We start from the raw sequence: 14830 nt of genomic DNA on the forward strand, positions 1-14830 counted from the left end.
TAAAGATGCTTAAAATCTTGGAACATGAAAACAGAGTGACTTTATTGTGGCGCTAAGGGCCCTTAATGCGCAGTTGTCTAACCTTTAAAGATCAAATGAGGTGATGCACGTTAAAATACAAAGCCGTCTACAAACTATTAGCCATTTGGCGTTACAAAGGCAAATTGGGTGTAATGAGCGAGAGGTTAATGTTCTTGCCAGGGCGCGGGGCGTCTGGACCGGCGGGGTTGCGGCTGATGGTTCCAAGCTCCGGTGTTCCCCCAGGCGCGTTGGCGCGTTGGAGGTCTGGCGCACCTCCGACAGCGTCGAGGGCCCCGGGGCGTGGCGACGTCGCAGCCAGACGGGGATAGAGGCGACTCCCGGGAGCCGCGGACCTGGCGTGGCGGGAACAGACGCGCCGCTTCTCCGAGGCAAGGTCCCCCAGACCCACGGGGCACTGGCGGGCGGGGGACCGCTCGGCCCTCGGCGCACGTGGGGGTCGCGCCTGGCGCCCACCCGCTCCTCGCGGCCCCGCCCGCCGGAGTCCCCCGTCCCGCCACTCTCCGGCCCACCTCCCCTCCCCCGCAAGCCGCCGTTTCAAGCAGGGCGGGCACGGGAAAGTTCAGACCCCCGACCCGCAGGGTGGCCTGTGTGTCGCGGCCCCCGCCTGGCCCAAAGCGGATCATTGCAGCAGCAGCAGCAGCAGCAGCCGCCGCCCTCGGTTCCTGGAGGCGGCGCCGAAGCTTCCCCAACCAGCTCGTTTCGCCGTCTCAGCTCAGTGCACGAATGCAAATACCGGACCCGTGAAGAGATGATGGAAATCTTCTTCCAAGGCTGCAGTTTTAAGTTCTAAGTCTGAACATAACCGAAGTGAGCTAAACTTAGAAATCTAAAATTTAGACGTTGTCTGATGAGTCAACACTCCCCATTCCGGACGGCAGAAAGCTGGCTGGTTCCGTCCGGCTAGTCCGGTACCTCTTCCCGACCGCCCCAGAGGATCATGGAGCTGAGATCCCGCCACACTGTTCCTGGCGATCGACTGTCCTACTATTACTGACCAGGAAAAAAGTCAACCAACAATAAAATGACAACCGCCCGTTCTCGATGGATTTTTCCTCCACGCAGCGTAACGATAACTGCTTGTGTTGTTTCAAATTTCGTATTTATGGAATGAGGGCCAAAAGAGAACATGGTATGATTTTTGTATTTGAAATGGGAATAGAGCTATTCACTACTGCAAAATAACTCTAAGTTTGCACAACTTAGAGTTAGGCAGTATTAGTGGTTAAACCTTTATTAGAAGTCACTTAAACAATGACTGAAATAGAGGTTACAAGGGATTTTAAAAAATAGTCTTTCATTCAGTTTTGGGTACACATTTTATCCAATTGCAGATAAATATATAAAGCAAAAACAGTGAAACCAAAAAAACTCTCCCAGAAGCTTCCACTACGTCCCAACTTTAAAATAATAAAAGTAATCTTGAAATTACAAAATTATCTCAATACTTAGTAGGGAGAGGGAATTCCTGAAGGGATGTGAATGCAATTCCCATCTGCCATTTTCTCTGAATCTTCTCCAGATGTTCACCAGTTTCACTAGCAGTAAAAGGCTATTCCAAAAAAAAAAATTTTTTTTTAATAAAATGTTTCCTAACTCTCTGTCTCATTGGGTTTGGACATGGGAAGTAGCAGCATTTTAAAAAAACTGGACTGAAATAGTTAACATACAGGGGTTTGTCCTCACACGTTAGTGTTACATTAAACAGTTGGGCAACATCATTTATGCTTTGAACAAATGAAATTTGTATTGCCACTACATAATGCATTATTTTATGCACAAACTGATATCTAACAATGCAGTCCGTGGGTCTTTATGTGATTGTGGTTCACACATTTATTCCAAAAGTCTTTCTAAATCAGTATTCAATGCAGCTAACAAAGCAACTCTTTGGAAGGTGCTTGCACTTAGTGAACAGGATTCTCTGATTTGCTTTAAATTGAAAGTAAACAACTGATAGCAGGATGGAGTTTGAACACAACATCTGTGTTGATAAAAGTCTGATTGACTACTTGTTCTGACCATTAGGTCTTAATTCTGAGCAAAGCCTTAAATAGAAGACAACTGGGTTACATCCTCCACGAGTTCCACATACAAAACACCCTTCCTGTGTCCTTTAACACTGCACTGTCACACACCCAGTGGTTCAATTTGCATCCCGACACAGATTACAAAAAAAGTACCTGCAATCCCTGCTGTTCCTTTCTGAAACTTTGATTCTGGGTTTTTGTTTCCGTGCGTCAACTGGAAAAGATAAATTTGTCGTACAACCCCAAAACATTTTTTTAAAAATACCACATCTGCAGTTTGCGTTTCTGGAACCAAGTTTTGCTGTGGCCTCTGCTAAACTTTAAGGGGGCTTTGTTCCACTCAGACCCTGCGCGGGCCCTCCCTTTTGGTTGTGAAGACACTTATCCTCCTCTTCAGTTAATGAGTTTCACCTAGTCTGGCCATTTGTGTTGTTATAAAAGATCTGCAAAGCACTAATTGCAAAAGAAGGAAAAAAAGCTCTTGCTTTGCGTTAATCAAAATGTGGAATTCTTTAGCAAAAACATTTTCTATTTTAATGTTTCAAGAACCAAACCCTATCCTAATTTCAGGATGTGCACACACAAACTCAGTGCATTTCTGGGTGTAGAACGTCAAGCCATCTGCAGCAGTTAGTTCTGGCAGTGGTTCCCTTACTATTGAGAGCAATGCTGAAAGGAAAAAGATACGCCTACAGCAAATACACTTTCAGAAAATACTGTATAAAGAAGGCTGTTTTTTCTTTTCGATTCAGAGTTCACTTAGTCTAAGAGACTCTTTCCTCTAGAAATAAATTATATCAAGGGAAAAAACTGTCCATGAAGGCTTATTTTCTTTGTTACTTGGAGCCTTTAGTCCATAAGCTATTATTGTTAAGTATTGGGCTGTAAAATATATATACATATTGCAAATCTTGTGGACTTTTGGAACATGTTTTCTGGAAGTAAAATTTCAAAATTCTGGTACTACTGTGAGGAAACCAAATCAATATAAACAAACATTTCGAAACTTGGCACATCAAAAATAGTTATGTTAGCTTGGCAAACACTTTAAAAGTTAATTCAATTAATATGCAAAAGCCCAAATTGGGAGAATTTTCTGTAGGTGTGACTGCACCATTTTCATAGTATTATTTTCTGCTCAAATTATTTTTTATGTAAAATGTTTTCAAAAAATTAGTTCTTTTCCAAAAATGCATTCACAGACTTTTGATAAAGGCTGATCCCCTTGTTTCTTCAGTGGTTGCTTTTTCCCCTCTGTCAAAGGGACTGGAGTTTTATGATTACTATTACTTATTATGTAAAATACAGTTTAAAGAAAGTGCATGTTTAATTTCTAAAACACCTTCCATAGGATTCACTTTGCACATTCAGAAAAAACACCTGAACAATGAAGTGAAATGAAATGTTTCAGCCTCAAACTAATTCTAAAACTTCAAATGTATAGGAGTTTTAGGGTCTTTGGCAACCATTTGTTTATCATTTATAAATCATGCTTTATCCATGTTATAATTTTCATTCATTTTATATAAACTAAAGTCCTTCAGCTTGCTTTTGGTGTTTTTACTCCAATACCAGTTATTTAAATTGTGAGTAAACTGAGCTGCACTGTCATGTGATGCCAAAAAGTGCAAAAAAAAAAAAAAAAAAAAAAAAAAGCCAAACCAAAATAAAACCTGTACAACTTAGTGAAAAAGAAATGACCACTTGACTTTTACAAAAAAAATACTTCGGATTCTTTTAAGTTATATTTAAATATCCATTTGAAACATAGGAAATATAAATTGGCATATTAAAGAGTAAATACATTATTTGTACAATAAAACACCAATAAGATCGGTGTGCAACCCCTATTAAGTTCGAGATGTGGGAAGATTGTAAATATTTCTTATTCTTTACATTCTGATTACAATTCAATAAATCACTTTATTCTCCTTGACATGCTTTGAAATATAGATTAATTGATGTCAATTTTAGCAAATTTGCTTGCTTGTTCTAGTATTCTGGTAAGGTATTCAAATTCAGACAAGCAAATAATTTAAAGAAAATAATTTGTCTATGAAAGGATAGCGTGCATTTGTTTTATCAGTTGATCTGTGAGACCAGATTTCACATAAAAAGTAGTTTGCAACCCTTCTTTCTTATAATGAGCTGCAATCTTACGGAAGGAAATATCCTCTTTCAGGGTAATATAGAAACACTAATTTGCCAAATAACGATTAAAACATTCTAAAATCAGCATTAAATTTAAAAAGCTGTTATCAATGCATATAAGCAATGTTTTGATTTTTATTTCATTTCTCTATTACCTAAATGGCAATGATTCCCCTGCAATAATGTTGCTATGTGCATGATCCACCTTGAGCTACAATTTACTTTCAATCAAACATTAATGAAATTGCACTTAAGGGGGAGGCCTTTGAAAATTAATCTCTCAAGTTCCACTCCAAAAAAGCATTCATTGTTAAAGCTGGGTTGGTTTTTAGAGCTACAAACACCAACAACGTTTCCTACTTTTAAAACTCTGAGAGCTTTGGTTAGGAACGTGGTGGATGTAGACACAGCCAGCTTTCGAATAATTTAGGAACTTCTGGAAAGAAGAAATCACCACTTCAGTCTCCTGGCGTGGTATTATTCAATTCCAGGGCCGTCGCGGTCCCCCAACCCCCAGCGGAGAGGTCCAGAGCGTGCCCCTCTCCATGACCTATTCGTTAGTTTTTGATAGTCGCGTACACAAGGGTCCGCTTCGGTGTGTTTTCCCCATCCGTTCTCGAAGTTCCTTGCACAACCTCCGCGCCGCAGGCAGGACCCCAACCCGGGGCGCCCGCGCGGTCACCACGTCCTGCCATAGAGCAGGTTGGCGCCGAGCACGCCGCCGCCGTAGTCCCCTGCCGCCGCGTCCAGGGCCGCCAGACCGCCTCCCGGGCCGTGCAGCGCTGGCGGGCTGGGCGACAGCTCTTCGAGCTCGGGCGCCGGCGTCGGGGCCGGCGGCTGCGGTCCGGCCTGGCCGGGTGTCGGAGTGCCGGCACCGTTCTGGCACGGCTTGCCGTCCTTGACCAGCACGGGCACCGCCACGCGGCGCGGGGACGGTGGCGGCGGCGGCGGCGGCCCCAGGCCGCCCTCCTGCTGCAGCTGTTGCGCCGCCTTGTCCTTGGCCTGCCGCTTCATCTTGTAGCGGTGGTTCTGGAACCAGATCTTGACCTGCGTGGGCGTCAGGTGGATCATGCTGGCCAGGTGCTCGCGCTCGGGCGCCGACAGGTACTTCTGCTGCTTGAAGCGCCGCTCCAGCTCGTAGACCTGCGCTTGCGAGAAGAGCACGCGGCGCTTCCTTCGCGGCGCCGCCGCCGCCGCGTGCAACGGCGCCAAGGTCTTGGCTGCGTCCGCGATGCCCGTCAGCGACCCCATGCCGGCCACGTTCACGCCCGCGGATGGCCCCATGAACCTGGAGACTGGGGAGGGGCCCGAGGGGAAGCCCTGTGAGCGCCAGGCCCGCGGGGAGCCCGCTCCCGCCGCCGCCCCGCGCTTTTCACACCCCGCCGGCCGCGACGCCCGCGGGACCCCGGGTGGGTCCCGGCACCCTCCGCGCGCCCAGGGGCCCAGTGCCCCCCGCCCCCCGCCGGGTCCCACGACACCCCCCCTCCCCCCGCCCGCGCGCCCCCGGCTGGGTCCCAGCACCCTCCGCGCGCCCGGCGGCCCAGGGCCCCGCGCCGGGTCCCCGGACCCCCCGCCCCGCGCGCCCCCAGCCGGGAGCCCAGCACCCCAGCCACGCGCGCGCGACCTGGGCGGTGACAGGCAAAGCCCGCGCCGTCCGCCTGCCCTCAGTCCCCGCGCTGCCCGCCCCGCTCACTTGACGAGTAGCGCGGGTCCGGGTTGGCGCCGTACCAGCCGGTGGCCGCGGCGGCCGCGCCGCCCCGCATGCCGTCGGTGTAGGCGGGCAGCTCGCCCACGTTGCCCAGGCCGCCGTTGCAGTAGCCGCCCATGGCGCCGTGCGGGAACTGCGAGACGCCCGGCGGCATGTGATAGGTGGCGGCCGCCGCGGCCGCGGCTGCGGCCGCCGCCGCCGCCGCCGCAGCGTTGTGGCCCGCCATGGCGTGCGGCGGCTGCATGCCCGCCACCGCCGCCGCCTGCGAGGAGGGGCCGAGCGGCGGCGTGCGGTAGGCGGCGGCGGCCGCGGCCCCCAGGGGCGCCCCCAGGCCGGGCGGCGCGCCGTCCATGGCGCCGCCGAACTTCTTGTAGGTCTCCTCGATGGGGCTCAGGATGTCGGACACGGAGAAGGGCGTCGTGTGCTTGGGGCTCAACGACATGGCTCGGCGGACGGCCAGGTAGGGGTGCCCGGGGCGGGCGCGGGCGGGACGCGGCGGCCGCTCGTCGCCGCCACCCCGGCTGCGGCGGTAGCGCCTGTGACGAGGAGTCGGCGCCGCGGCGAACCCCCCGAGCCGCGGGATCTGGGGTTTATTTTAGTCCGCCGCCAGGTTTACGACAGACTCGGGGGGCGGAGCAACATCCCAAACGAGCAAACAATGGTCATTGACATCTTTTTCTCTACCCTCCACCCCCTGTAATGGAGGCAAAAAAGGTAAAGGGGGCAGTTGGGTGTTTCTTGAGAACATCACCCCCCTTTGCTTTCTCCATCCTTCCCGCCTGGATCCCCGGCAGTTACCCCAGCCCTCGAGCACCAGAAATAGAAAACTCTGAGGTCGGCGTCCAGGCTTGACGTCGAGGACTCGGCGCTTCTTTCCATCCAGACCGCAGTTTTCCAAAAGGGACTTTGTAGCAAAGTCCGGTATATTTGGACAGTGGCGATGTGGTGCTGAGTTGGAGGGGGGTGTGCAGGGCTCTCTTGGTCCTCCCCGGTGACCAGCCTCTCATTCGCGCCATCATCTAAAGTGTTAAAAAAAAAAAGAAAAAAGAAAAAAGAAAAAAGAAAAAAAAAAAAAAGGCTCTTGGGTCCCACCATAAGAGCGCATAAAGAGATGAGGTACAATGACCACCCTCTGCCTTTGTAAGGCTTCTAATTTATGCATCTTTAGACCCTTAAGCGTCATTTTGCGGGTAACCAAACAGGCACTTCTAAATTAGCTCCAAGTAGCCAAATCCAAAGAAGAGAGAAAACATGCACACAGAGACACCCACAAATACACAGATGCTAACTTGTAAGTATTCTGTTTTTATCTGTGGGGATGGAGGTTGGATAAGAGAAAGAGTACATTTTTATTTCTTGAGCTGTTTCGTCTTCAGTTTGCACATGTAAAGTTCATCACAGTTTTCTTTCCCTTTGCTGTTGCTGCTGCTTTCTTCCTTCTCCTCTCCCTCCCGCCTTCCCTCTCTGGCTGTCAAGTAAATATCCAACTTAGGGTTTATTCTCCTATCACTACCATGATCAAAGGAAAAAAAAAAAAAAACCTTGAAAACCTAAATATTTCTAGTTGTTTGAAAGGGGTCTTTTTGTTGTTGTCAGAAAATACATAACCTCTTCAAGGAATATGAAGTGGATACAGAAACCAGGTAAAAATGATAGTTTCTTTTGAAAAATATGAAACCATAGATAAACTGATTTAAGAAAAAAAAAACAACTTTGTCAGTCTTTAATTTGCAAATTTACCTGCAGAGCAAAGAACTTAGTCTAAGTTCTCTCCACCAAATGCTGAACATGGCAAAGAATAAGACAAAAGAAGTGTGTAAAGCATATTGTCTAAATTTTGAAAACAACCTTGCAGTTAAAAAAAAATGAAAATGGGGAGATGAAGATACAGTTTTTAAGTTTTCCTGGATACTGGTGGGGCAAGAGAAAGGAAAACAAGGAGAATGCTTTCTTAAGCCAGATTTTATTGTTTAAGAAGAAAAAGATGTGTGAAAATGATTCCAGTTTAACCTAAGGGTACATGTCTTGAAGGCAAGAACAGTGCTACCTATTCCTTTTCCTGTTTGGCTTCAGCCCTTTGGTTGGAATGTCTTCCATAGCTTTGGTCTTATTGTTTTAATCTTTGTTTTGTTCATTTCAGTGAGTTTTGCAAAGAATCTGCCCTCTGTGGGGCTAAGGGATATGGGGAGGGATCGGTATGGTCATCTATGAGGACAAAGTGTCAACCAGGCAAGTGTATAGAGTAGTATTTTAAAATACTAAAAGAAGGAAAGGCGAAGTTACATGAATTGTTTGCAGTTGTCAGTTAATTGACTTGGCAAGATCAGTATTGCTACAATTTAACATGATGTTACTTTCACAGACTTTTACAGGTCTTTCCTGAACATGAAACACTTGGGCTAGGTCTTCATCCTCACCTGCACTGGAATTGCCTATTCATTTTTTTAAATTAGTGACACACAAAGAAGCTTCTACATATGTACTTGTGATTGCTGGAATCCTGAAAACTGCAGTTTGGCTTTTAAATTCTGGTTTAATTCAAATAGTATTGTTTACTTGTATTCGCTTAAATAAAAAATAGAAAGTCTTTCATTTCAAACTTTTCTCAGCGACAACGAGGTAAGTAAAAATATTTGTGTTAGGGCATCTATGGATTTAAAAAGTCTGTTGTGAACCATTATATTTTATTTTTCAAGTTCAAACATGTCTGAGAAATGAAACCTAGTGTCATAATGTTCATGTTGATTAGTTACCTACTTGAAAAAGTGTTTAAGATTTTTTTCCAGATAATTATTATTTACTCTTTGTTCACACTGTATACTTCACCTTGTGTAGTTTGTTATAGAACCACAGGATAGCAGTTCACATCTAGTTGTTGCTTATTTTGTTTTTCAACTGTATTTGTTCCTACTACGGGTTCATTTACATATGGAAGGCTCCTATTTTTAAATTAAAAAAAAGCACTTTATCCTGTCTGGAGGCTCTCTGCTGAGAGTTACTTTCTGGCTGCTGGGGAACTTGATGCCCTGAATATTACTCCTTCACTAGAAGTCAGTAGTTGTGGGGTAAAAAAAAATCCACAATCTTTAACATTTCTCTTTCTCAATTATTTGTGTATCATTTTAGAAATTATGTACTTTTATGCTGGAAACACTATTTGGATATATGCAGATGATTCTGAAAGTAGATGTAGTCTGGAGGATGTATATGTACATTCATATACAGACACAGATTAAAACAGTCCAATTGATACTCCATTAAAGCTTTTCATCAAATTCACTTCATCCGATTATTGTCTGCCTAAGTTATGTATGGAAATTTATACTCGGTAGATTCTTAAATACTATTGACTAAATTGGATTTCACAGGAAATGTATTTTTAAGGAATGTTTTTTTGGGGGGGGGGGATTTTTCTTTCCTTAAAAACAATGCTGGCACACAGGGCAGCACTTGGGGGGTGGGAGGTGGGAAGCAAATACCACCAAAGGGAATACAGTGAAAAGAGAGGGCCCTCCCATTCCTCTGCTCTAGCCTCTCACTTTCTCTGTTCAGATGCATTGTTACCTGTTTCTCCTGGGGTAGTCTACACTTTGAAGCATACGACCATTTTACACACTAGAGGTAGCATGTTCTATATGGTTTGGTACCTTGTCTTTTTCATAGTTTAGGTTTTTGTAATTTTACAAATCCCATTTAACACTGGCAACTTGATAAATGGGTTGTGGCAGAGACAGAAAATTTTCTGGACAAAAAGTTTAAGATCTCTTGGCTTCTTGACAAAAATGTGGCATTTGTTGAAAATCTCTCATGTGTCCATTACCCTTAGGGCCAAAGATATTTGGGGAAAAAAAATCTGAAGTAGAAGCCTTTTCCAAATTTGGGATTTGCTCTTGTCAGGGGCTCAGAGAAAGGGGCCTGCGAGATGTTGAGAAACCGTCTGATATATCCAGCCAGTACTTAAAGGGAAATGTGTTTTTTCTAGGTTGTTGCTTTTCTGTCTAGCAAGTAGATTTCTAATGTGTCCCAAATTTCCTTATAAAGACAGACTGTGTTTGAAAATGTAACTTTTGCTTGACATTCAAGAAGATAAGTGACTTTTAGAAATGAGACACTTGCGTTTGTGATTAGTTTAAAATAATTGTGAAATAATTTGGTTAATAGAATGCCTATTTTGTGGAGGTAACTTTAAGATGCCATCCTTGCAGTTGGGAAGGAATAAAGAAACATGTCAAGATAGTACTTTGTAGCAAAATTTGAGGTTATAAAGAGGAAACAAAACAGATAAAACATAAAAGTTTTTAAAAATTATTTTAAAAATTTTTTCTGAGGTACCTGACTGGCTCAGTCGGTGAAGCATAGGACTCTTGATCTCAGGGTTGTAAATTAGAGCCCCACAGTGGGTGTAGAGATTACTTAAAAATAAAATCTTGAAAAATGCTCATTTCATCAATTTCTGAAATTTGGTCCTCATTTCTTTTTAATCTTAAAAATCTTTTTTTTAAGTGTTCATTTCAATTATTTTCAGTCTTTTATGATAACTTTATACTTGGATTTATGCAACTTTGTTGCTTCTCTCCCCCTTTCCCAACGGGGTACCACAGAGGTAGGATTTTGCAGTACCTGTGTGCCTGCCTGCCATGCTTCCCTCTCCGAATCCTCAGCCCATCTCTCCACAGTACACAGAAATGCAGCTTGGGAGCTCGACACTAGGGCTGAGGAGAAATGGTAACCTCTCTCTGGGAGAACAAGAGGAAGAAATTAGAGAACTTGACACCCCTCACCTCATCCCTACAGTCACCCTTTCATATTTGCTTCACCAAATGCAAACTCTGCAATTAAAAATACCTTGAGTTACTCCTTGAGATTCAGATATTTTTTTAAAAAAATTTTTTTAACGTTTATTTATTTTTGAGACAGAGAGAGACAGAGCATGAACGGGGGAGGGGCAGAGAGAGAGGGAGACACAGAATCGGAAGAGGCTCCAGGCCCTGAGCCATCAGCCCAGAGCCCGATGCGGGGCTCAAACTCACGGACCGCAAGATCGTGACCTGAGCTGAAGTCGGAAGCTTAACCGACTGAGCCACCCAGGCGCCCAGAGATTAAGATATTTTAGATTGAAGATAGTTTTCTGACCAATGAATATATTTTAAATTAAGATGATTATTAATACAATGTGAGAATGAATGGTAGGTGTTAAAGATATTGCTGTTGAAATAATCATAATAAGGAGGTCCGGTTAAATAAATGATTCCTAAAAGCAAAAACTAGAAGTCTCCCTTCCTAGGGTCAAGATGTACAACAAGGTTTTATAGTAACAGAGAATAACATTAGGCTACCCAGGGATGTAAACACATGAAAATTGACTAGAATGTCATAACTCTCTTACCCTAGGATTTTGAGCTTGAGCTAGAAATTTGAATTTTTGTGTGTTTAAAAAAATATTTTAGAGTAAGTAATAAAATACTAGATCAGGGAAACAATGGCAATATTGAAATATATTTTTTATTTCTGAAAAACAAGCTTACTTAGAATGTATCTTGCTTACATAGAATGTTTAAGACCTTTTGGAATATAATAGCATTTCCATTGAACAATACCTTTGACATATTTTCACATGTTTTGGAATGTCATTAAATAGCTTTTTTTTTTTATAGGAAAAAAGAATCCTTTGAATTTTAGGCAAAACCACATTTCTATTTATTATTTTGTAAGAGGAGCTAATCATTATAAAGATTTAACCCTATCTCTACACATACCTCATTAGTGACTATATATATCTTTTTTAAAAATATGCACTTTTATAACTTTTCTCTCATATGCTCTCAGTTCTTCCATATCTAAGGAACTCAGTGAATTTAATGTAAAATCTCTTACAGCCAATCTCATTAAAGGTGTATGTCACCTTACATTTATAAATTGAATTGTATTTATTAAAGGAAGATATCAGTCTTTACACTTAAGTCAGGTAATTAGGTTATTTGTTGCCATCACTTGAAGGAGAAATTCCAATTTTTGATATTTTAATAAATGGTTTATTTGTTGCATTTATTAATAGAGTTTTACAAAATACATTTTAGAAAAAGTAACTATGACAGTAATATAATTTGAGAATAATCTGCCCAATTTTGTCCTGTCTCCTGCTAATGATGAGCTATTTGACAGATAGTTGTATGTATCTGCATTCTAGGCTAGTGTTTGCTTCATAAATCAATATGAATTTGGGTAGATTTTAAACAACTTAATTATTGGTTCAGTAATTTGCTTTTAAAATATACATAAGTAATTTCATTAATCTACTTTATCCAAACATTGAATGCCATAAAGAGAACTGAGTGATAAAGTTTGTGATGTAAACGAATAATGGAATCTGACTCTTCAGTAAACCTAGTATTTGTTAAGTTCTGGAAAATGAAGTACAGCACTAAATTTAAAATGTAGTTTGATTTACCACACAGGGAATGACAACAGGTAAGACTGCAAAGGTCATTCAGACTGGTTTCAAACAGAACTAGAAATAATAGAAGTTTTACAAAAGTGCTACAAGCTACAAACCGTTGGAATTCGGTGAAAAATGCCAAATAAGAATTGCTTGAGAAAATCAGTACCAGTTTGAGTGAAAGCAACTTACTGATATATGGTATAATATATAATTATCTAATAGAAGAAATAGATTACTCAAAATCTCTTCCAAAATAAAAAGCATATATATCCAAAAAAAAAAAAAGTTTAAAAAACAAAACTAACTTGGGGCACCTGGGTGGCTCAGTTGGTTGAGTGTCCAACTTCTGCTCAGGTCACCTCACAATTCACGAGTTGGAGCCCTGTGTCGGGCTCTGTGCTGACAGCTCAGAGCCTGGACCCTGCTTCACATTCTGTCTCCCTCTCTGCCCCTCCCCCGCTCAAGCTCTGTCTCTCTCTTTCTCTCAAAAATGAATAAACGTTAAAAAATAATAATTAAAAAAAACCCTAACTTAACCATAAGAATAAATGGCAAACTTCAATGGCTGAAAGATTTTTAAAAATTACACAGTATAAAGAAAGGAAGTTTAAAATTGAGCTTATAATCGTTTAAAGTTCACTTTTTAATGGCATAAATAAATTTTGAACTGTGAAGAGTATGTTAAGGCTGAATGTTGTGCATAGCACAACACATTGTGTTTATGCCGTTATAAAATATTCTGAAAGATCTGAATAAAACTTTCACATATGACATTTTATTTTTCTGTAAGTTGTCCGGTATGTGCAGTGATTTTTTCTATAGTTAATTCTCTTAAATGTAATATTTCTTTAGAATAATCGGTGTAGTGCATATATGATTGAGCTGCCATTGTGGACATAATTGATGGCAGACTGCCTTGATGCAGCTCTTATGAACAATTTACGGAGATTAAAAGGGTGATGGAAATGGTGGCTTAGGAATTGCTTTCTAAAGACACTGGAGGATCGAAAAGAAACCTGGGGTTTCCAATGCCCTCTGAAATCATTTTCACATAAAACCCTGGTTTAGTAGGTATAAGTGTGGTATAAGTGCTCTGCTCATGAAAAATAATATTTATGTGGGAAAAAGAGATTATTTGGTCATGGATCTTAAATGAACAAATTGGAGTGTCTATTCTATACCAATTTCAAAAGGGGGAAACAGAATATTCTGTATATTCGGTATTCCATGTGGGGTTGCCTTTCGCTTCTTGGCAATTAATGAATATATGTAAATACAAAAATCAAACACTTTTCATAGTCAAAGTCTAATCATGAATAGTCCTTAGCTTTCTTCCACATATAAATTGCCATATTTCTATGTGTTCAAGGAGTAAGTTGTAGCTCTCTTACATAGATATTTTGACATAGAGACTGAGGAGGAATTAATTATATGATGCAAAAGAGAAAAGCTTAATTATACATTTATTCTTCCTCTACATTGATTCATAAAGGATATGAGGCAGTTTATAAATAAATAGATTTATGTACTTTTAACATTTAGTGAGACTCTGAACTTCATAAATAAAGATCCTATAAGAGAAGGAAGTTAAGATCTAGGTGAAAAAAAACAACTATATAGGCCATGAAGCCTACTATGTTCCTACAGTTGAACTTCCCACTTGTCTCTAAGCTTCCTAACAGCCAATTTAAAAAACCTGTTTCCACTCTTTTTATTTTTAGGGGAAAAAAACCCTGTTTCCTCTAACACTTCACTTAGAAATTCCTCATGGGGTGGGGGGTTCACATAGGGAGCATAAAGTACTTAATAGTTGCGTAATAGAGTTATTATTCCCTAAGGTTAGCTCATTATGGTGGCCATGCCTAAAAATTTGAGCCTGCAACACCAATCAGTTTAATTAAGGTAACTCTGAAGGGTGGGAGCAAAATAATATGGTCCAGATATGCAGCCTTCTGATATTCCAGAAACGAATTCCATATTTTCAAAGAAGACCTCCTAAAAGCCACCACAGTGTTCAACAGTTTGGTATTAGAAAGTTCTTACACTGAGGCTAAGTTACTGTGATTTATACAAATTGTACCTACTTCAGTCTTCTCATGCCAAATTCTGTCTAGCCTTTTCCTGTAAAGCCCTCTAAATATAAGAAGGTATATTATTATGATATGATCTTATGTTTTCTTCTTTTCATACAAAAATAACCCCCAGAACAAAAATATCTGGAATGGACACACACAACTGTATTAGCCAATAATTTGTCAAGTGATTACTATATGTTGAAGAGTATCCTGAGTGCTTTAGAAAATTGGGAAGAGAGTCCCTCTGATACCAGAGAGCAGAAACTTATTCTTGGTATATGTATCTAGATCTTGAAACAGTACTTTTAAATTATATGTACATTATGTATTTATTATTTTAAGTTATAGGTACATATGTGTATGTTTATGTACATGTGAATATATATGT

General features: G+C 41.9%; 1 protein-coding gene across 1 annotated transcript; it reads right to left on the reverse strand.

Annotated features, from left to right (window-relative positions):
- Positions 1–4898: 4898 nt before the first annotated feature.
- On the reverse strand, positions 4899–6382 carry NKX2-4 (NK2 homeobox 4). Its single transcript, XM_045445473.1, has 2 exons — positions 5914–6382; positions 4899–5515 (listed from the first exon to the last, which is right to left on the reverse strand). The coding sequence occupies exons 1-2, from the start codon at positions 6368–6370 to the stop codon at positions 4899–4901; spliced, it is 1074 nt and encodes a 357-aa protein (XP_045301429.1). The 5' UTR covers positions 6371–6382.
- Between the last annotated feature and the right edge of the window lie 8448 nt (positions 6383–14830).

Source organism: Leopardus geoffroyi, chromosome A3 (genome assembly GCF_018350155.1).
Source record: "Leopardus geoffroyi isolate Oge1 chromosome A3, O.geoffroyi_Oge1_pat1.0, whole genome shotgun sequence".
Taxonomy (NCBI): domain Eukaryota; kingdom Metazoa; phylum Chordata; class Mammalia; order Carnivora; family Felidae; genus Leopardus; species Leopardus geoffroyi.